This window comes from Spermophilus citellus (assembly GCF_964194105.1).
Source record: "Spermophilus citellus genome assembly, chromosome: 16".
Lineage (NCBI taxonomy): Eukaryota > Metazoa > Chordata > Mammalia > Rodentia > Sciuridae > Spermophilus > Spermophilus citellus.
This window is the reverse complement of record NC_138196.1, coordinates 85,225,856-85,247,992: the sequence shown is the minus strand read 5'-3', so window position 1 is coordinate 85,247,992 and position 22,137 is coordinate 85,225,856. Positions and strand designations below refer to the sequence as shown.

Here is a 22,137-nt window from a genome sequence, read left to right as displayed (position 1 = left end):
CACAACAGCAGCCTGTCCCCAGACACACCCAGAACATCTGCCTGTCCCCAGACACTCCCAGAACAGCTGCCTGTCCCCAGACACACCCAGAAGAGCTGCCTGTCCCCAGACACACCCAGAACAGCTGCCTGTCCCTAGATACACCCACAACAGCAGCCTGTCCCCAGACAACCCAGAACAGCTGCCTGTCCCCAGACACACCTAGAATAGCTGCCTGTCCCCAGACACTCCCAGAACAGCTGCCTGTCCCCAGACACACCCACAACAGCAGCCTGTCCCCAGACACACCCAGAACATCTGCCTGTCCCCAGACACTCCCAGAACAGCTGCCTGTCCCCAGACACACCCAGAAGAGCTGCCTGTCCCCAGACACACCCAGAACAGCAGCCTGTCACCAGACACACCCAGAAGAGCTGCCTGTCCCCAGACACACCCAGAACAGCTGCCTGTCCCCAGACACACCCAGAACAGCAGCCTGTCCCCAGACACACCCAGAGCAGCAGCCTGTCCCCAGACACTCCCAGAACAGCTGCCTGTCCCCAGACACACCCAGAACAGCTGCCTGTCCCCAGACACACCCAGAGCAGCTGCCTGTCCCCAGACACACCCAGAACAGCAGCCTGTCCCCAGACACTCCCAGAACAGCTGCCTGTCCCCAGACACACCCAGAGCAGCTGCCTGTCCCCAGACACACCCAGAACAGCAGCCTGTCCCCAGACACACCCAGAACAGCTGCCTGTACCCAGACACACCCACAACAGCAGCCTGTCCCCAGACACACCCAGAACAGCAGCCTGTCCCCAGACACACCCAGAACAGCTGCCTGTCCCCAGACACACCTAGAACAGCTGCCTGTCCCCAGACACACCCAGAACAGCTTCCTGTCCCCAGACACACCCAGAACAGCAGCCTGTCACCAGACACACCCAGAAGAGCTGCCTGTCCCCAGACACACCCAGAACAGCAGCCTGTCACCAGACACACCCAGAACAGCTGCCTGTCCCCAGACACTCCCAGAACAGCTGCCTGTCCCCAGACACACCCAGAGCAGCTGCCTGTCCCCAGACACTCCCAGAACAGCTGCCTGTCCCCAGACACACCCAGAACAGCTGCCTGTCCCCAGACACACCCAGAACAGCAGCCTGTCCCCAGACACTCCCAGAACAGCTGCCTGTCCCCAGACACACCCAGAGCAGCTGCCTGTCCCCAGACACTCCCAGAACAGCTGCCTGTCCCCAGACACACCCAGAAGAGCTGCCTGTCCCCAGACACACCCAGAACAGCAGCCTGTCACCAGACACACCCAGAAGAGCTGCCTGTCCCCAGACACACCCAGAACAGCTGCCTGTCCCCAGACACACCCAGAACAGCAGCCTGTCCCCAGACACACCCAGAACAGCAGCCTGTCCCCAGACACTCCCAGAACAGCTGCCTGTCCCCAGACACACCCAGAACAGCTGCCTGTCCCCAGACACACCCAGAACAGCAGCCTGTCCCCAGACACTCCCAGAACAGCTGCCTGTCCCCAGACACACCCAGAACAGCAGCCTGTCCCCAGACACTCCCAGAACAGCTGCCTGTCCCCAGACACTCCCAGAACAGCTGCCTGTCCCCAGACACACCCAGAACAGCAGCCTGTCCCCAGACACACCCAGAACAGCAGCCTGTCCCCAGACACTCCCAGAACAGCTGCCTGTCCCCAGACACACCCAGAACAGCAGCCTGTCCCCAGACACTCCCAGAACAGCTGCCTGTCCCCAGACACACCCAGAGCAGCTGCCTGTCCCCAGACACACCCAGAACAGCAGCCTGTCCCCAGACACACCCTGAACAGCTGCCTGTACCCAGACACACCCACAACAGCAGCCTGTCCCCAGACACACCCAGAACAGCAGCCTGTCCCCAGACACACCCAGAACAGCTGCCTGTCCCCAGACACACCTAGAACAGCTGCCTGTCCCCAGACACACCCAGAACAGCTGCCTGTCCCCAGACACACCCACAACAGCTGCCTGTCCCCAGACACAACCACAACAGCAGCCTGTCCCCAGACACAACCACAACATCTGCCTGTCCCCAGACACTCCCAGAACAGCTGCCTGTCCCCAGACACACCCAGAACAGCTGCCTGTCCCCAGACACACCCAGAACAGCAGCCTGTCCCCAGACACACCCAGAACAGCTGCCTGTCCCCAGACACACCCAGAACAGCTGCCTGTCCCCAGACACTCCCACAACAGCTGCCTGTCCCCAGACACTCCCACAACAGCTGCCTGTCCCCAGACACACCCAGAGCAGCTGCCTGTCCCCAGACACACCCAGAACAGCAGCCTGTCCCCAGACACACCCAGAACAGCTGCCTGTCCCCAGACACACCCAGAGCAGCTGCCTGTCCCCAGACACACCCAGAACAGCAGCCTGTCCCCAGACACACCCAGAACAGCTGCCTGTACCCAGACACACCCACAACAGCAGCCTGTCCCCAGACACACCCAGAACATCTGCCTGTCCCCAGACACTCCCAGAACAGCTGCCTGTCCCCAGACACACCCAGAAGAGCTGCCTGTCCCCAGACACACCCAGAACAGCTGCCTGTCCCTCGATACACCCACAACAGCAGCCTGTCCCCAGACACACCCAGAACAGCTGCCTGTCCCCAGACACACCTAGAATAGCTGCCTGTCCCCAGACACTCCCAGAACAGCTGCCTGTCCCCAGACACACCCACAACAGCAGCCTGTCCCCAGACACACCCAGAACATCTGCCTGTCCCCAGACACTCCCAGAACAGCTGCCTGTCCCCAGACACACCCAGAAGAGCTGCCTGTCCCCAGACACACCCAGAACAGCAGCCTGTCACCAGACACACCCAGAAGAGCTGCCTGTCCCCAGACACACCCAGAACAGCTGCCTGTCCCCAGACACACCCAGAACAGCAGCCTGTCCCCAGACACACCCAGAGCAGCAGCCTGTCCCCAGACACTCCCAGAACAGCTGCCTGTCCCCAGACACACCCAGAACAGCTGCCTGTCCCCAGACACACCCAGAGCAGCTGCCTGTCCCCAGACACACCCAGAACAGCAGCCTGTCCCCAGACACTCCCAGAACAGCTGCCTGTCCCCAGACACACCCAGAGCAGCTGCCTGTCCCCAGACACACCCAGAACAGCAGCCTGTCCCCAGACACACCCAGAACAGCTGCCTGTACCCAGACACACCCACAACAGCAGCCTGTCCCCAGACACACCCAGAACAGCAGCCTGTCCCCAGACACACCCAGAACAGCTGCCTGTCCCCAGACACACCTAGAACAGCTGCCTGTCCCCAGACACACCCAGAACAGCTTCCTGTCCCTAGATACACCCACAACAGCAGCCTGTCCCCAGACACACCCAGAACAGCTGCCTATCCCCAGACACACCTAGAATAGCTGCCTGTCCCCAGACACTCCCAGAACAGCTGCCTGTCCCCAGACACACCTACAACAGCAGCCTGTCCCCAGACACACCCAGAACATCTGCCTGTCCCCAGACACTCCCAGAACAGCTGCCTGTCCCCAGACATACCCAGAAGAGCTGCCTGTCCCCAGACACACCCAGAACAGCAGCCTGTCACCAGACACACCCAGAAGAGCTGCCTGTCCCCAGACACACCCAGAACAGCAGCCTGTCACCAGACACACCCAGAACAGCTGCCTGTCCCCAGACACTCCCAGAACAGCTGCCTGTCCCCAGACACACCCAGAGCAGCTGCCTGTCCCCAGACACTCCCAGAACAGCTGCCTGTCCCCAGACACACCCACAACAGCTGCCTGTCCCCAGACACACCCAGAACAGCAGCCTGTCCCCAGACACTCCCAGAACAGCTGCCTGTCCCCAGACACACCCAGAGCAGCTGCCTGTCCCCAGACACTCCCAGAACAGCTGCCTGTCCCCAGACACACCCAGAGCAGCTGCCTGTCCCCAGACACACCCAGAACAGCAGCCTGTCCCCAGACACACCCAGAACAGCTGCCTGTACCCAGACACACCCACAACAGCAGCCTGTCCCCAGACACACCCACAACAGCAGCCTGTCCCCAGACACTCCCAGAACAGCTGCCTGTCCCCAGACACACCTAGAACAGCTGCCTGTCCCCAGACACACCCAGAACAGCTGCCTGTACCCAGATACACCCACAACAGCAGCCTGTCCCCAGACACACCCAGAACAGCTGCCTATCCCCAGACACACCTAGAACAGCTGCCTGTCCCCAGACACTCCCAGAACAGCTGCCTGTCCCCAGACACACCCACAACAGCAGCCTGTCCCCAGACACACCCAGAACATCTGCCTGTCCCCAGACACTCCCAGAACAGCTGCCTGTCCCCAGACAGACCCAGAAGAGCTGCCTGTCCCCAGACACACCCAGAGCAGCTGCCTGTCCCCAGACACACCCAGAACAGCTACCTGTCCCCAGACACACCCAGAATAGCAGTCTGCCCTGGACACACCCAGAGCAGCTGCCTGTCCCTAGCCATGTGCGGGCATCACTACTGATTGCAGCCACAGCTGGGGGGCAGCAGAGCCCATGGGAAACAGACCCCAGCCAGTGTTAGGGCACAGAGAGCCAGGCTACTGAGAGAGCAAGTACCAGGGCAAGGACCAGCTTCTGGCAGGTGGAGGAAGAGAGGCTCTGCTGGCGGGGCCAAGGACCATGTGGGTACGTAGTTGGAGTCCCCAGCAAGCAAGGTTTGCCATCCACCACACAGAGTGCAGAGCCTGTCTCTCTGTTCCTGGGACATCACTCAGGTTTCTTGTGTCCTGGCTGGAAGTCACAGTCTGAATGCTGGGGAATCAGCCAACTCCACTACCAGAGCCCACTGAGGGTCGGTGGCAGGCGAGAATGAGCGTCAGTGCCTGAGCCCACTTTAAAGTCCGCCATATAGAGGAACCTATCATCTTGGCTGAAGTGTTTATGTACTGTAGTTCATTTTCCTGAATTCTACATCAAGACAGACTTGAGTTACATGTAAATATAAAATGTTTATGGTAGCTACATACATACTTGAGGCTCATAATTTTAATTCAGTTTATTTTTCAAATTTATGCCAATCTAAATTTGAATTTTGAATTTTATCTTTGTTTTTTTATTGAATTATGTTGACTTAGTTACATATATGTTTATACACGTCTAAATCTATATGCAGATGTATATTTATATACACACACATATGTGTGCTCTGAGCGAGAGAGAGAGATGTAAGACAACCGCAGTGTCAGAGTTTTTCATGGGATATATTCAGATGACCATTGAATCATAGGGTATATGGCTCAAGTCAGAAAAATGTGATATTAAAACATTCCGTGAAACAAATATCAAAGTGGATCATGTTCCCAATGTTCAATGGGAGAAAATTAAAGCTACACAATTTAATCCTGACCAACAGCAGGAGAGTAAGCTGTGGCTACAGCACACACTGAAGTTACACTCTAAAGAGTGCATACAACTCTTGTAGGTACACTATCCCCAGCCACGGCAGACAGGAGAAATTCAAATCCAGAGCCCCCTGAGTGGACCCCAGGAGCACGGCTGCTCCATGGGAGCATCTCACTCACCATGTGAGAATTCAGACGTGGTCCTGCAGACGGCATGATTGGCTCAGTCCTCAAGCAAAAACTGTCACACAAAACCCCAGCCTCTTGCCCCCCTCAAATCCTCCACCAACAGGGAGATTCAAAAGCACTCCACTGACTCAGGCCGCCCCAGCATGCTGCCTGGGCGTGCAAACCTCCCTCGTGGCTGGAGATGACGGTGACTGCACCCCACCACCCACAGCTTTCAGGGCAGGAGCCCCCACACTGACCGTCCCTACCCTAGTGGTTCATCCCGTCGGTGGCTTCACATCTGACCACAGGATGGGGGCCCGAGGTGGGAATGTGGGCTCCCTTTTCCTCCCTACTGTCACGGCCCCTGCCTGGTTGACAGCTGTCAGCCCACTTCACACTTCAGTGGAAACCCAGAGAAACAATCACCAGGTCGTTAACACCGCCTTTCAAGCACACTCTTCACAGCATCGCTTGGAGCATTGCTCTGACAAGCAGAACACAGTATCCAGAGCTTTGGAATATTCCCTGGAAGTCCGAACACTGGGGGAGCTCTGGCTACGGCACTGTCCAAACCAGAAGGGACAGCAGTCAAGAGAGGGAGAGCGGAGGGGAGGGATGACAAGGCAATGGGAAGGAAACCAACCACGTGGGCTCTGCACCTGTAGGGATGCCAGCGTGGACCCCACTCACTCTCCTGTACAGTTACAATGAACCAATGAAAACACTGAGCAGCCTCACGCCACACAACACACCGCCAGGTGCTACTCGCACCCAGAACACACCACCACAGCTTCCTAGTGACAGATGCACTCGGGGTATTGTGTGCATTAGACGTTCTATAAAAATAATGCTTTGTTTGTCTGGAAACATATTAGTGCAATATATTTAGCCATTTTTAGGACCCAAGTAATATGTAGATGTGTGGGATTGGTAGCTGAGAGATGGCTACGCACATTTTTCACAAAAGAAGTTTAACTAGAGCACTCCATCCCACCTCCCTAGTGGGTAGAACACGCCAGGATAGTCATTATCGCAGCCATTTGTTGAGTCCAGATCCTTGGCCCAGACAGCGCGCGGGACTGGGAATTCAAAGATCCTCTAGACGCAGTCTTGCTGAACGATGATGCAAATGTCGTATTTCTTCCAATTTAGGATTCCTAAGATGTACTTTTAAGGTGGCTACCATTAACAAACAAACAAGCAGGCTTTTAAAAGATACACTCACTGATTTTAGATCTGAGCAAGGCATGCGTTGGCCACGCGCACTCCTGCTGCTCGGGGGGTTTCCTTCCTCTCCTGGGTGGCCGGTGTCCAGCTCTCCTGCCTTTGGGGAGCACAGATGACCTCCCCATGCCTGTTCCCACGGTGAAACACCACGTGGCCCCTCCCTCTAGGGAGGGCTTCCCCGGATCTTGTAATAGGATGGCACAGGTACCGTGGTTTGGGTGTGAGGTGTCCCCCAAAAGCTCATGTGTGAGAAAATGCAAGAAGGTTCAGAGGAGAAATGATTGGGTTATAGCCTCTACCTAATCAGTGAATTAATCCCTCGTAGGACCAACTCAGTGGTAACTGAGACAGGTGGGGTGTGGCTAGAGGAGGTGGGCCTGGGGGCAGGCGTGGCTATGGGGTTTACATTTTGTATCTGGAGAGTGGAGTCTCTCTCTCAGCCTCCGGGTCATCCTGTGAGCTGCCTCTCTCCATCACACTCTTCCACCATGATGTTCAGCCTCCACTTGAGCACCAAGGAATGGAGTCTGCTGTCCATGGACTGAGACCTCTGAAACCAAACTGTGAGACTTTAAATAAACTTTTCCTCCTCCACAGTTGGGCTGGTGGAGATTTTTAGTTTCGGCAGCAAAAAAAGCTGATTAAAACAACAGACCCTCATTTGCCTGAGAGAGTTATAGTATTTGACTGTTTCCATCCTGATTATTAATAGCATTACCCTTTAATCCAAAAGTATTTTGGTTCAGATAATAAATTATACGGTTGATTCATTAATAAACAGGCTCTCAAGAAAATGCAGAATCACTGCCATCGCTGCCGTGGTGAGTCCAGTTTCAGTCATACCCTGGCTTACCCCGTGGCCCTGCTTTTGCCTGTGGTGGGGGAAGAGACCCCATGTGGGGACAGGACAGCAAAGTGTCAAGGTGACAGGACTGTGATGGCAAACAGGTTGAGAAACACAGGTAAGCCACAGGAGTGGAGCGGCAGTCACGTGCCCCGGGATAAATGGTGCAAAGAGATTACTGAAGGAGGTCACACTGCAGGATGACAGTCCTGTCCCACTTGGGTAGTACCATTGGAATCCTGCCATCTGTAGGTCACGGAAGGAGCACTCATGGACTGCATTCCAGCACATGATAAGCATCTGGCAGCAAGTTTGGCGTTTTTGAATGTGCAAAATGTTGACATGGTTCCAATTTAAACAATTTGTCCTCCTGAAATACCTTCTAAAGTGTGAACACGAAGCTGCCCACTAAAGCCAGGTTCCTGATTTCCAAGAATGGCTGCAGCCTACACGTTTGCTAAGAGGAAAAACTGGTGAAAGAAATATTGTTCATCCATTGGAGAGAATAGATGATGGCTGAGGATAGAGGTGGTAAGCTGGGAAGTGGAAGAGCCACCTGAAAACATGAATGTCACCTAGAATTGAAAGATGCCATTAAGACGGGCCAGGAGGAGGGGGTGAGGAGAGGAGGGAGGTGAGAGAGCTGGTGTTTTTGTGTGTGCTTGGTTTACCGACACAGAGAGACAGGCTCCGAGGAAGCACCAGCAAGCGCATCACCAGGTGCTCCTAGTGGAAGATTTCAAGATCTTCTCCTTTGCCCTGTTATTATCTGTATTATATCATCCCTTAAAATAGAGACCGCATACTGACCTGACTTCAGGCACGCTATGCACATATTCATGCTTTTCAAAAGGGCTTTTCGGATTTATTGTGAGAGGTCAATTAGGTGGAGAGTAGAGACACATGGCTGAGGAGGAGGACAGCCACAGCACAGCGAGACGCCCTGAGAGGAGCCTGGCGGGGTGACCCTGGAAAGGAGGAGGGAGAACACCAGGATCCAGGGGCAGTGGGTCCTTGCCCAGCTGAAGGTGTTGGAGGAGTGAAGGTGTGTGGTGCAGGTGGGCTTCCTGGGTCCAGTGACAGCCAGGATCAAGGATGCAGGGTACAGACTGGCCAGCCAGAGGGAGCAGTCTCTCTGGATCTGCAAGCTCCAAGCCCCAGCCAGAACACCCAGAGACAGCCAGGGACTGTGACCATGTGGGCCCGTGCTTGGTCAGTGGTTTAGATCAATGATCACTGTAAGCAGAGAAAAGGGACCTGAGTGGTGGGATGCAGAGACATTCAGGTCAAAAGAGGGAACTGTGGGTTGCAGAACACCCTAGTAGTCACTTCTGGTCACATTTAGAACTTAGAAGCAGTTCCTTGTGCGTTGGTTTGCCCAGTACCTGCAGGCGTACTGTGGTCTGCTGCTCATTACTCCATGTCGTTATTAAGATCATCTGGGAGATGAGGAACCAGAGGCAGGTGCACAGTCTCTCCCGAGAGTGGACAGCTGGGAATGGGCAAAGCTGAGGCTGAAGCTGGTCCCTGACTCCAAGACTGGCTCTCTTCTCCACATTAGAGGAGTGGAGCCCAGGGGCACGAGGGAGACGCCACCCCACTGTGATCACAAAGGGCTCTTCAAGAGGAGGAAGGGGAGGGGTGGGGAGGATGAGGGGCGAGCCCAGAAGGGGCACCACCTAACACTCCACAGCCTTTAGCTGATCAGCAGGTCACCCAAGCTCCTCCCACGGGGTGTTCTGATGAGAATCCATGGAATGTGTTCATCCCTAGTGTCCTGGAAGGACATTTTGCCACGTGTCATCTTGATTGACTCTTTCTAGCAAAAGAAAGCATTTCACTTCCTTCTGAGACAGTGACCCAGGAGAGTCTTCAAAAGGACCCCACTGCCCATTTGCTGATTGGTCTTCTGACCCGTTTTGATTGCCACCTGCTTTCCACTGTGCTGGGGGCCTGGACTCAGTGTCCACTCCAAGGGGCAGTGACAAGCACAGACACTGCTCAGTGTTTCACTAGCACCTATCAAGGTGGGCACTGTGAAGAGACAGCCACACCGAGTGGCCACTGGGACAGGGGTGGTCACTCCCTGGAAAGATGAACTAATGTCCAGGGGCTTCTCAGGCGTGGCAGGACCTCCTCCTGCCCCCGAGTGCACTGACGCACAAGCCAGGACGTCCCCTCCCTGCTGAGGGGTTGGCTTCAAGACAAAGGGGCCCAGTCTCACCCTCTCTGTGCCTTGTTCATAAAGCAAGTTTAGTGCCTGAGTTCAGCAGATTTTTTCAAATAGATATGAGAGAAAGGAAAAAAAGCCAAAGAGGGAGAAATAATGTCTGAATAATATAGGGGGTGGGAGAAGGGCAGATGGAGCTGCCAAAATCATCACTTGAGGTTGGGGATTCGAAGCCCCTTTGCTTGGGAGGTATGGCACGGAGACCAACTGCTAGGGGACAGCAGTGGATGGCCAAGTGTCAGAGTCTCCAGGAGCTCTGCCCCTCCCCTCCCCTGGCCTCTCACTCAGCCGTGTGGAGGGATGGACACTCCAGTCCACACACAGGTGAGCCAGAGCCACACAGAAGTACCGAGGCTCTGGCAACCTGAGCCACACGTCCCCATGCTGACACTGCTCACTGTGCCATTCCTCAACTTGGTAAAATTCACACTGAAATTCGTACAACATTTTGTCTGAAAGCAAAAATCCCCAATCTGTGAGATCTGCCATAAGCAAGTTGCACACACTATTGCCATCAGTTGTGAAATGTAGGAAGACTGTGTTAACTGTTAAATGGTAAGCAACAGCAAGTCCTTTCAGTGAAATACTTATTTTCTTAAAATATTTGAATTATCTGAGCTTAGAAAGATGTTCTGTATGTATCATTAAGTCAGAAAGAGAGCCGTGGCGTAAAGGACTTACGGTGTAGTCTCAGTTTTGCTAAATCGGGATCGGTGAGTGTAAAATCAGGAGACCACCTTTGAACACAAAGCCAACAGTTGCCCCTGGAACTCGGTGGCACCTCTTCGTGCCTTTGCTTCATTCTGGGCTTATGTCTAAATCCTCCTAAGTTGCTCCCCACCCTGTTTTAGCAGGGGATCATCTGCAGGATTCGAATGTCCTGCTCATTTGGGCTTTTGGCTTATCCTTGGTATCTCCCTCCTAGAACGTGATCTGCAACAGGCAGAGATGCCAACTGTTTCCTCCAGGGACCCTTCTCAGGTATGTAGGAGAGCCTGGGTCCACGCATTGTTGGTAGAGGTTTTTGGGTGTGGTTTTGCTACTCATGTACTTACTATTTTTTTTAAAGAACACTAAAATTGAGAAAAACTAAAAAAGAAAAATGTGTGTAAATGCATAAAATCAGTATGTAAGATAAACACATATCGTATTAAAAGTCAAATAAAAGGTGACCTCCTTTCCCACCTGTGAAACTAACAGGGCTCCAAAGAAAACAGGCTTCTTCTGCCTCACTCTCATGAAGAGCATCCACTGGATGTTCTCCTGGGAGAACTGAACTCCTCCTTCCAGGCATGCTGGGAGCACAGCATCACCCCAATAGCCTTTCACTGAGTCATTTTTATTAAAAATGAAAACATGAAGCTAAAACAGAAAATCCCGTGGCCTCTTCCCCAACAGTGTTACCTGGACACCTGCCCTGCTCTGATTCTATAAATAACCATGCGGGGAGCTGGGTGCTTATCCACTGTCATCAAGCAAAAGCTCGCCCCAGCTGTCTGCTTCTCCTGGTCATCTTTGTGCTCCGGGGTGCAAGCCTGATGGGCCCTTCTAAAAATGCTGTTTCCTGTGTGTGTGTGTTTGTGTGTGTGTGTGTGTGTGTGTGTGTGTGTGTGAGAGAGAGAGAGAGAGAGAGAGAGAGAGAGAGAGAGAGAGGGAGGAGGAAGAGGGAGAGATTGATTCATCACAAGCAAGTCAAAAACATAGGCCCTGCTCTCTCTTTTCTTTTTCAGTTCCTAAAAGAGACAATAGAAATAATTGAATTTGGTTCAGAAAGTCAAGAAGAGGCATGTTAGGAGAAAGCAGAGGACTTAGGTGCCCGTGTGGCCCAGGAAGGGTGTTTTCAGGGGCCTGAGCAGGAGGCAGCCGGGAGACCCAGCCCGGCTCCTGAGACTAGCACTAAGTGGTGATAATGGAGGACTTGGGCAGTGGGAGGCTGGCAGCCAGGGCTGAGCACACTGGAGAGCTGACAAGCACAGAGTGACGAGTCAACAGCCCAAGATTAGTGACGTCAGCCAAAAGAACTAAGCCCTGTTATGTGCAATGAGCAAAGAATTGGCCGGCATCTCACTCCAACAGCACGTAGACAGGAAATCGCCTTCGTGCCTGGTGTGCAGACAGGAAGGACGGGGGCTCCGTGCCCTTCCAGGAGATAGCCATGGGCCTGATCTCTGTGTCTCCACCCGACGGGGACCCCAGTGGGTACAAGGTCCACTGAAAGGTAGGGTTCCACTTATACTTCAAAATGTCACAAACCTTCATACATAAATTTCTATCCTAACTTTAAGTTATGAACTTGAATGCAAATGAATGTTCCCTTATACTTATGTGAATGTGTTACTTCAAATTTTGCAACAATCCATTGGACAGCGAGAGGGGCTAATTGTCCCTTCCAATGGAGGAGCTAATGGACAGCTGTAGCTTCTCACAAGCATCAGAGCTAAGCGATGGTTGTTATTTTACTTTATATATTAAGAGCTGTTGCTTACAAGGTATAACATAAATGCATAAATTGCTGTGATGAATCACCTACCCTTGAGATGAAATATCTCCCTACTCCACCTTCTCTTCTCTCTAGACATGAGGCCACTGGAATGATTTAGGCTAGCATCATCTTCATTAATTACAGTAAATCCCTGGTTTTTCCCACTGACGAGCCTGGTGCATTCACATCTGTCCACCCACCTTTGCAGGACGATCTTAATAAAATGCACTTTCTAATTGCACCCTTTCTTTGATACAGTACATTTACACCTCATTTTCTTAAAGAGAACATTTAAATTCTTCATTTGCTATGTAGGGTGGGGCCAATTGATCTCTTTCTCAATTGAGCTATTAAAAGGGAGAAGGAGAAGGACGGAAGGAGGAGAATGGAAGAGGGAAAAGCAAGCAGAAGGAAGGCAGGGGACAGGAGAGGACAGCTGAGGGACAGGGAGGGAGGGACAGGGAGGGAGGAGACTGTGGTCCTCTGCTACCATTCCAAAAGGAAAGGGAACTGACATTGGGACTGAAGAGTAAATGCTGCCTGAACTCCACTTCAGCTGTGAAGGTGGGAAGGCTCTCACACTGAGGTCCAGCCTCACGGACAGCCACGGAGGGCCTCAGGGTGCGATGCTCCTGACTCCATCCTGTCTCCAGCCAGCCCGCCTCCTCCCCTGGGCTGCAAAGGATCTGAGAACACTTTAAAAACCACCTACAACCAGAGAAGTTAAAAACTGTGCTCCATTTGTGTACAATGAATCGAGAGTGTTCTGCTGTCATGTAAACTGATCAGAACAAATCAATAAATTAAAAAAAAAAAACAAAGTCCACCTTCAATGCCTACGTCCCAGCAGCATCTGGGACTCAAAATTTTATTTTTGAGTGATATTCCCAAGCCACCTATCTCAGGACAAGGTAAAAGGCCTGGCTGTGTCCTTCCTCACTCCCACCTGCTCCTGGAAGACCCCGCTTTCTGCACCGCTGCTCATCTCAGCCACCCTCCCTCCCCCCTCCCTCCTCTGACCTACCCAGCTCCGGGGACGCTGCACCCACTGGGGACTGATGCTCCTCCTCAGCCTCCCAGTCCCCTCAGCACACAGGCGTGCACTAGGCACAGGGATGTTTCCCCACAGAAGCCAGAGATTTAGACAACAGAAACTCAAGCATCGGGGTTTGTGGGGACCCTGAAGTCCCAGGAGAGCTGATGTGGGCAGGTGACAGGGAGGGAGTTGGTCAGGAGGGTTGCTGTGTTTCTGGGCATTCATCTACTGAACCTCCTTTAAGCCGATTTTACAGTTTCTGCTCTGTGATGTACAGTGGAACCCTGGGACTCTCGTGAAAGCATTTGTGAAGGTTATCCACAGTTGCTGTTCACTATCCTGCCAAAACAGTTTTCAGGAATTTTGAACATTTCCTTAATCAAAATTAATATTGTTACATTGTGTGCATGTACAGATATATGACAACAAATCCCATCATCATGTCCGACTATAATGCACCCATGAAAACGTGGACAGGGAGAAAAGTCCAAATGTGTTATTCCATGGAGCACAGGCCTCCAGAGCTGGTACGGTTGGTACGTAGTGTGCCCATCCTCCTGCGCATTACCCATGGTGCTTAGCACCAGGTAAATGCTGTCACTTGTTACAGTGTGTTGTTTAGGGAACAGAGACAAGAAAAAGTCTGTATGTGTTTAGCAAAAATAAAGTTTTTTAAAAAATATTTTTGATCTTTAGATGTTCAAAAGGAAGACTGCACAATCCTGAATAGAGAGGGCTGGCCATGCAGGTGTAGGTGTGTAGGTGTGTAGGTGTGTGTGTATGTGTGTGTGTGTGTATGTGTGTGTGTGTGTTTGAGGCCTAAGTCATGGGCATTGTGAACCTGAATCACATGCCCCTCTCAATCTAGCTGCTACGTACGCACATGAGTCCACACAGGGTGTGTGCCTGCATGTACATGCCTACAGAGGCGCTCAGCACAACAGTGCTCCTCCAGGATACAGTCTTTCCAATGACTACCCCAGCAGTGAGTCTTCAGGTTCAGACCTTCTCTGTTAGTTCCTATACTTGGTTTATATACATACACACACATATACACAAACATGTATGTGTGTGTATGTGTATATATGATATATATATATATATATATATATATATATATATATAAGTTTCTCAAGTATTAGATCACAGATTCATCAAGAATGCTATCTAAAAATAGTAGACTATTGAATGTGTTTACATAAAGTGTTTTTTTAAATATCTTATAGCTATTTTTATTGAGTTTTTCTGGTGGTACTATGGAGAAAGCACTTGTAATTGAGTTTAATAAATATGCTTATCTACTGAATTAAATCTTGAGAGACTTTTTTTTTATAGGTTTCTACATAGAACATCCTACATACTAGTTTCTCCTAATCATTTTAGGTTTTTAATGATAGATTCTAGTCTTCCTCTCAACTTGACATTCCAAAATATATGTAAATACATTCCCTAGACTCCAGGCTTCCTCCATTGGTTATTTTCTATGAGCAATTTTCTATAAATAACCGGCAAAACCTGATGGCCGGCTCCTGATTGTACAAGATCTATCCAGAGTCCCGGCCTGGAGCGTGCGCACTATCAAGAGAGGATTCAGGTCAAATCGCAGACTGTATGAACTTGCCTCCTCCCGACCCTGGGAGTTTCCGTTTTCTGTTCTGCCTTATTTGTTAAGAGTTTGCATATCTGATGAGGTCAAGCACACACACGGAGGGACAGGGATTCTTCTAGAACTCTCAGTGAGTGCTCTGGCAGGAGTCATTGTCTGGAGGCTTTACGTGACTCCTCCTCTCTCTGCTCCATTGTAACACAACTTCTTCACCCAGCGCATCTTCGGAAAATGCTTATTTGAAATGTCTCCCAAGGAATCAAATTAAGCCTAATTATACTTAATGGCAATGACTGGTGCTTAATTTGGATGGTAATTCTGCTTAATTGAGATGCCTTCAGGTGTCTAAGTGGTGTTCTAAGAGTGCTGGTGTGCGCAAGGGGATCGATCTGGAATTCTCCGTTCCTTCTCTGAACCTTTCTACAACATAAGTGATGAAGCAGAATGACACAAGTTTCCTGAAGTGTGAGTGAATGATTGGGTGTTCAGAATCAACCGAGCTCACACATGACCTTTCCGAAATCTGCACAGACGACAGAGAAAGTGAAACTTGCAACACAGACAAGAAGAGAAACATAGCCCCAAGCTGCATGGAAGCCATCGTCTGCATGTTATAGCTGGGGCAGGTTCAACAATCAGCCTGGAGAAGTCCAAGAACACACTCTTGTTCCTGACTAACTAGATGCCCAGGGGAGTCTAGGGAAAGAGCAAGAAGAGAGGCTTTGGGGACATGGCACAGCAGGTGGACACCTGCTCTCTTCCCGGCATGCTGCTTGCTCTGCACAGGGCACACCCCACAGGGAGCCCTGTATTGATGGTCCCTTCTCCTGGCTTTGGGGTGTTTTTCTCCTTAGGCTCCCTGGGAGCTGCACCCCAGGCCTTGACTCAGCAGGGCCCAAGGAACTCTGCCAGGCACATTGTGGAGGGTTTCTTCCTGTGTCGGTACAAGAGGCCGTGTGTCTTCATGGAAAGTGTGTCTGCCTGGGACCAGAGTCTGGAGAGCCTTGGCCACCTTGCTGCCCCGGGGTTGAGATGTCACTGCTGTGCATGGACAGAGAATGGTAATGCCAGGGCCCTGGAGGGGGTTACTGTGCTGTGGGAAGAAACGTGGACTCTCCTGCTGCTGCCCTTTTGGCTCTTCTGTCCCTCTGACCAGAGCTCCTGTCAGTGTGTTGGATTATTTCCAATATCATCTCATTATTCCATTTTCTTATATGATTCATCAAAGTGATGGCACACTAGAGAGAGGCAAAGGAAGTGGCTCTCCTTGCAGATGGCAGGGAAGTGCTGTGGGTGCCTCTGGAGCTCAGGGCTCTGACTTCCTGAACCTTGATTTCAGGCATCAGGGACCCTGAGCTCCCTTTCAATGAGAAATTTCAGTATTTCTGCATTTATTGGAAAGAGGGAGAAAATCCTGTGTGTATGCATATCTTTAATGTACTTTAGATAACACTTATCATCAGGCATGTGTAACCTGCATCTAAATGCAACTTGAAAATACTGGAAAGGTGTTCATGAGATCACCTGAAGATTAGCTCAGAGGCACAGTCTTCTCAGCTAGAGTTCTGAGTGTTCCTCTCACAGGAAAAGAGCTTACCTTTGACCGCGTGGAGGGCCAGGTGGTGCGAGGGCATTCCCTGCAGCTGAGGGCAAACCCTCCCTTCACTGGTCCTTGAAAGGAAAGCAAGGCATGGCTTCCCATGACTCCTCACTGCTCCTGACACCTCGGTCCCTGTCTCTGGTTTCCAGTGTCAACGACACACTGTGGCCTCCAGGTTTGCGTCTGGGAGTTGTGTCTGCTTATATCTGCAGCAGGTCCTCACCGCCTGCTGCCGACCACCAGACAGCCCTCCACATAGCACCATCGGTTCTCGGGGTCCCTTCGTGGTTAGAGGAAGGGAGAATGCATTGCTCCAAACTGGGACAACGGTAATACCAGTCAGGGTGCGGTGAGCCCTGGTGCCAGGACAGTGGGCCTGGCGAGGCTCCTCCAGGGAAACGAGAGCACAGCTCGCACTCAGAGGGGCTCCTCACCCACCTTCCAAGTTGCTCTTCCTTCCCTTTCCCACAACTCACAGCACCTGCTGGAGAGCGACTCAGGGTGGAGCCGTGTGGGACGACGTAGTGCTGCACCAGAGAACCAGGGCCCGGCCTGGGCCTCCCTCTCCCTCACCATCAACTGGGCACCACGTCCTGCTCAGCCTCCATCTCAGACAACCTTGGATCCTCTCCCTTAGAGCTGCCTCTGAGCCCGCACCGTGTCAACTGTCATCATCCATGGCTCAGAGTGTCAGAGCAGATTCGCAGCTGTGCCTCCACCTCTCCTAGAACCTACTGCCACGTTTTCCTCCTGTGCCCAGGAGGGGTCTGTAGGGAGAGCTTATGCAATGGCTGCTGTCGTGTGTGTCTTATCTGGGGCTTTCCCTGGGATAAGCAGGGCCTTGTTTGCTGTTGACTGTATCCTCAAGGACACGAGGGAAGGACTGGAGAAACCCCACCTGGAGTGGGAGCTGGGCTCTTTCCATGGGCACTGCTGCCTCCTGCTGGGAAGCCTGCAGAGCCCTGTGGACTGCACCTCTGGACTCCCAGCCCCACCACTAGAGGGAGTGTTTGTGCCCCCGTCCTGGCAAAGGGCCGTGGGAGCAGACTCCTGCTCAGGGTTTGGTCTGTGCCCTGAAGACAAAGAGGACTCCAGAGGGCTTCACTGGTGGGAGTCTCAGCCCCAGGGCGGGAAGTGCGAGGTTATGGGAGCAGCTGAGGGTAGCAGTGGTCGCCAGGGGTCAGGGTAACCAGGGGTGAGCCAAGCACAGCATAAGAACACACAGAGACCGCAGGACCTGCTGGGGTGGAGCCTGGAGCTCTCGAGTGGCCCTCTCACCCACTGCCTTTGTGTGATGGCCTCACACAATGTTCACAGGGCCACATGGAACATGTGGACGTCAACTAAGCCTGTGACTTACTGTAGAGGCACAGTAGCACACCCAGTGCTTCACAATGTCCCAGTCAGATCATTTAGCCCCAGTGGCATTCCCCAGTGCAGCACATGCCACCTTCTAGAGCTACTTCAATACTCCGCCTAGGGCATTCCCAACAAGTTGGACTGCACTGGTATGTCTCCCTAAAGCTTCTCCATCTAAGCTTCAGGACCTTTGCTAAATGCTCAAGGTCATAAAATTTACCTTGCTAGAGATTGAACAGAATAATGTTTAAATTTATGTGAATGTAGACATTACTTAAAACAATTCTAAACTAATAACATGATATACTTTTAAAATTCAGTTTTAAATAAAACTCCTTTTTGATAGGCACATAAATGCAACGGCTTGGTAAATGGTCGTCAAATTGTTGACTAACTTTACATTTTTTATGACTGAAAGTTGGCCATGGTATTGCAGCTACTTAGGCACACACGTGGATGTGGTCCTCTTCACAGCCACTTTCCAGAGAAGTCTTCTTATTATACGCTCTTACTATCCCTGAGGCTCAGGGAACTCGGCTCCCTTGCCCAAGGTCATGGAGCTACTGAGGGGCAGAGCTGCTTCTAAGGGCTGAGAATGAGGCTTGGAAACAGCAGAGCTGGGTAAGAACTTGGGTAAGTTATTGACCTGCATGCGGAGACCAAATGGGCCACAGTGAAGCGACTCAGCCCAGGCGACACATGGCCCCAGAACACTGAGGAACCAACCATCATAAAACCGGGGTCTTTGGCAAGAGCTGTGGCAGCTCTGACCCTCTGTGTTGAGGGAGGAAGCCCACAGCCCTTTTATTACCACTGTCATGTCACACAGCAGTGACCTTGCTGCAGGACAGAAATCAGCAAAGGAAAACTTCTTTGTTTTCTGGCATCTGGGAGACTTCCCCAGTGCAGTCAGAACGGCTCTGCTCCTGAGCGGGTGCTCGGGGCACCCAGGAGCCCATGCAGACGACCCAGACTGCACAGATACAGACCCCACCCGGTGAGCCCTGCAGACACAGCCCTGCTGCGAACGACTGGAGACTCCGCAGCGGAGTGATCCTTCTAGATCTAATATTACTATAAACATAGGCTCTGAACATTGTTTATTTTAGTTTATCTAAAATCCACACTCAGAATGATTTTCTGTCAGTTTTTAAATCAAATCAATATAAAGATGTACCACCTTTGTTTTTGTGTTTCCACTGGTAGGAATCCCAATTGCGTTTCAACCAAATTAAAAACAACCCAACTCTAGCAAACACAAGGAGATTCTGAATGTACTCTCCTGGTGGATTATTCAGATGCAGTAACACAATTGTAGGCTGTGTGTGAGACCCCCATGAGAACTAACCTGTCTCCACTGTCCTCTACTGCCAGGGGACCACACCTGCTACTTAGTGCCACCTAAGGTAAGAAATCACCAAAAGCAAGGCCACCCGTCTGGCTTTTAGGAAAGCACAGAGATCCTAAGGAAAAAGAGCCTGTGGGTTTTCACGTGCTGTAAAAAGAGCTCTCTGCATGTAGGCACAGGAGGAGAGGCCATCACACTGAGTGGCATGTGCAGAAACACTGGGCCTGGGTGGAGCTGCCCATGGGACACCCACAGTGGGAAGGGCTGTGGCCCCTGAGGGCAGCATGCCCAGACCTAGCTAGACACCACCAGGAGAGGAGAGCGAGAGCACAGTGTGACCCTCTGACTACACTGCTTTCCCCCGGTGTGGGCATTGGACACAAGCAGTGCTGGACTTTCCATGCCAGTGGCAAAGTAAGGGGGCGTGTGCTTTACACAGTGGCCCGAGCCCGCGTGTCACCTGAGGCAGCGCACCCTGGGAGCCGCAGCCTCACCTTGTCGGGGTCAGTGGTGGTGATCACCCACACACAGTGTGCGTTGTCTTCGTACTGAACCGGGTAGTTCGGAGAGGTGATGACGCCACTGGGCCCACGCAGATTCGATCCACAGGTCCTGGCTGGAAAGAGAAACACGGTTACCTGCTACGGCATTTGATGGTGCGAAAGATATCATATTCATATGGGACTTCAATCAGCTTCTAAGGGACATGAACTAAAGTTGGCAGGTGGATTCTGCTCAGCCTACGGGTTCCTGGTTAGTGTCCCAACGTGCACTAGGAAAGGTTCATATTGGATTTGCAAAGGCTCACAGGATGACCTCACGGTGACAGTACCATAGGAAACGTCAGTATCAATCAGTCGACTTCAAATCCCAGTCTGGCTCGAACATACCAGATACGTGTACACACTCGGACTAGCTCCCAGGAGGCCACAAGGCACAGAGAGACTCAAGGACACATGGCACTGGAGTCTCAGGGCCATGGCCCCTAACCATGCAGATGTCACCAACAAGGGAACCAGAAGCAGCAGTCCCCGCCCCTTGGCCCAGCCCTGCTCAGATGAGGAGGGCAGAAGGACGGTCCCCAAGCCTCTTTCAACCTTTAGTTCTCTCTACAAAGACAATGCCAGGCGTCTTTACAGTCAATGCACATAGGCAGGGAGATGTTACTCAAAGTGTGGAGAACAAAGACAGCAATGGGCTCTGGAAGCCGGAAGACAGCAGCGCCTCCTGTCTCTCGGTCCTGAGGGTAGCCTGAAGGCCAAGGGAAGCACAGCAATCCCCAACCAGAATGAGCGGCTCGGGATGGGGGTAAAAGTGCTTCGTCTGCCCTCTTCTTTGGGGATGTCTTTTTAACAACAGGTGATTTTGGAAATCTAAGGTCTCCTGGACTCGAGACTAACACTGATCACTTCGGCTGGGTCTTGGGAAGGAAAAGGAGAAGCCGACTTCACAGAGGCGCACAGGGAAGAAGCTGGGCTTCGTTTCCCCACCACCACCGTCATCAGGCACAGGGGACTCCCAGGAAGGGCCCCAGGAGGAACCTGACATGATGGGGGCCTGTTCCCCCTCCCCTGGGCTGAGCACCAGCAGGCCAGTCACTGCCCTAGGAGCCTCACACCGAGTCCAGGTACGTGCACTTGAGGTGGGTGCTACCTGCACCCCAGCCCCTCTGACTCTCCCCATTTATGTTACCATAAAATGACACAAAGCGTGTCTGTTCTCAGTAACACTTCTTCATGTGATCATCGCCTACAGCTTTTCCTTTCCCATTGGGTTGGGATTTCGTGATGTGTCCTTACTTGCCTGCCTACCCTGAGCCAGACACAATGTCTGCTGTCCTTCATATGCTAATGTGACAAGATCACTTTGGACAACTTTCCCAGTGCTTAAATATACTATGGAAATAATCAGCTAAAAATTGGCCTATGTTAAAATTCACTTTTTTTTAAAACCAGGTATTGAACCAGGGTCTCTCAACAACTTAGCCACATTCTATTTTTATTTTATTTAGAGATAGCATCTCCCTGAGTTGCTTAGGACCCCACTAAGTTGCTGAGGCTGGCTTTGAACTTGTAATCCTTCTGCCTCAGCATTCCAAGCCACTGGAATTAAAGGCATGTGCCACTGGACCCAACCAAAATTTACTTTTAAAATATTGGTATTTGCTGTCCAAATGAATTGCATTGCCTAAATAAAGATGGGTACAAGTTTGTTTTTCAGAACCAGTGGGTATATTATGACTCTGAAGGTCTCTGACAGAAAGCACAATGCGAGCCTGCACCCCTCTAATGGGCAATGAGTCTTCACTCCCTAACAGATGCCTTTAGCAACATGCTCTAGAGAGTGCCATGACTTCAGATGTGAATTCACCTGAAGCACACTATGCTAACAGTATTAATTAGAAAACCATAAAAGAACAGTTATCAGTGCACAACTCCAGTTAGGAGACCTTTATGATACAATTTATACTTTGGAACTTTGAATTATTTAGAGCCGTTGCATATCAGAGAGACACTCAATAAATACTTGTTTATTTGAACTATGAATCAGAGTAGCCACAGAGCCTTTCTAAGCACGTCACACTTTGAGAAAGCAGCTCTGCTCTGGGGAAGTCGAGCATGGGAGGCTACTGTGCCCCACCCCCTGCATCTGTGCCCACCTGGCATCAGCCCCAGCTGTCCCCACCTGGGAAAGGTGACTAAATCTCACCATCTTCGGCCATGCCTACCAGTCGACTTCAAATCCCAGTCTGGCTCGAACACATGAGATACATGTACACACTCGGCTTAGCTCCCAGGAGGCCACAAGGCACAGAGA

The 22,137-nt window shown here is 51.7% G+C and overlaps 1 protein-coding gene across 1 annotated transcript in view; it reads right to left on the bottom strand.

Annotated features, from left to right (window-relative positions):
* Window positions 1-22,137, bottom strand: part of CSMD1 (CUB and Sushi multiple domains 1) — a gene marked incomplete at both ends in the record, with an annotated part of 1,655,719 nt that overhangs the window by 445,070 nt on the left and 1,188,512 nt on the right. The window contains one exon of the mRNA XM_081269879.1: window positions 19,815-19,936. Within this exon, the coding sequence (XP_081126005.1) occupies window positions 19,815-19,936 (122 nt within the window). The remainder of the gene's footprint in view (window positions 1-19,814; window positions 19,937-22,137) is intronic.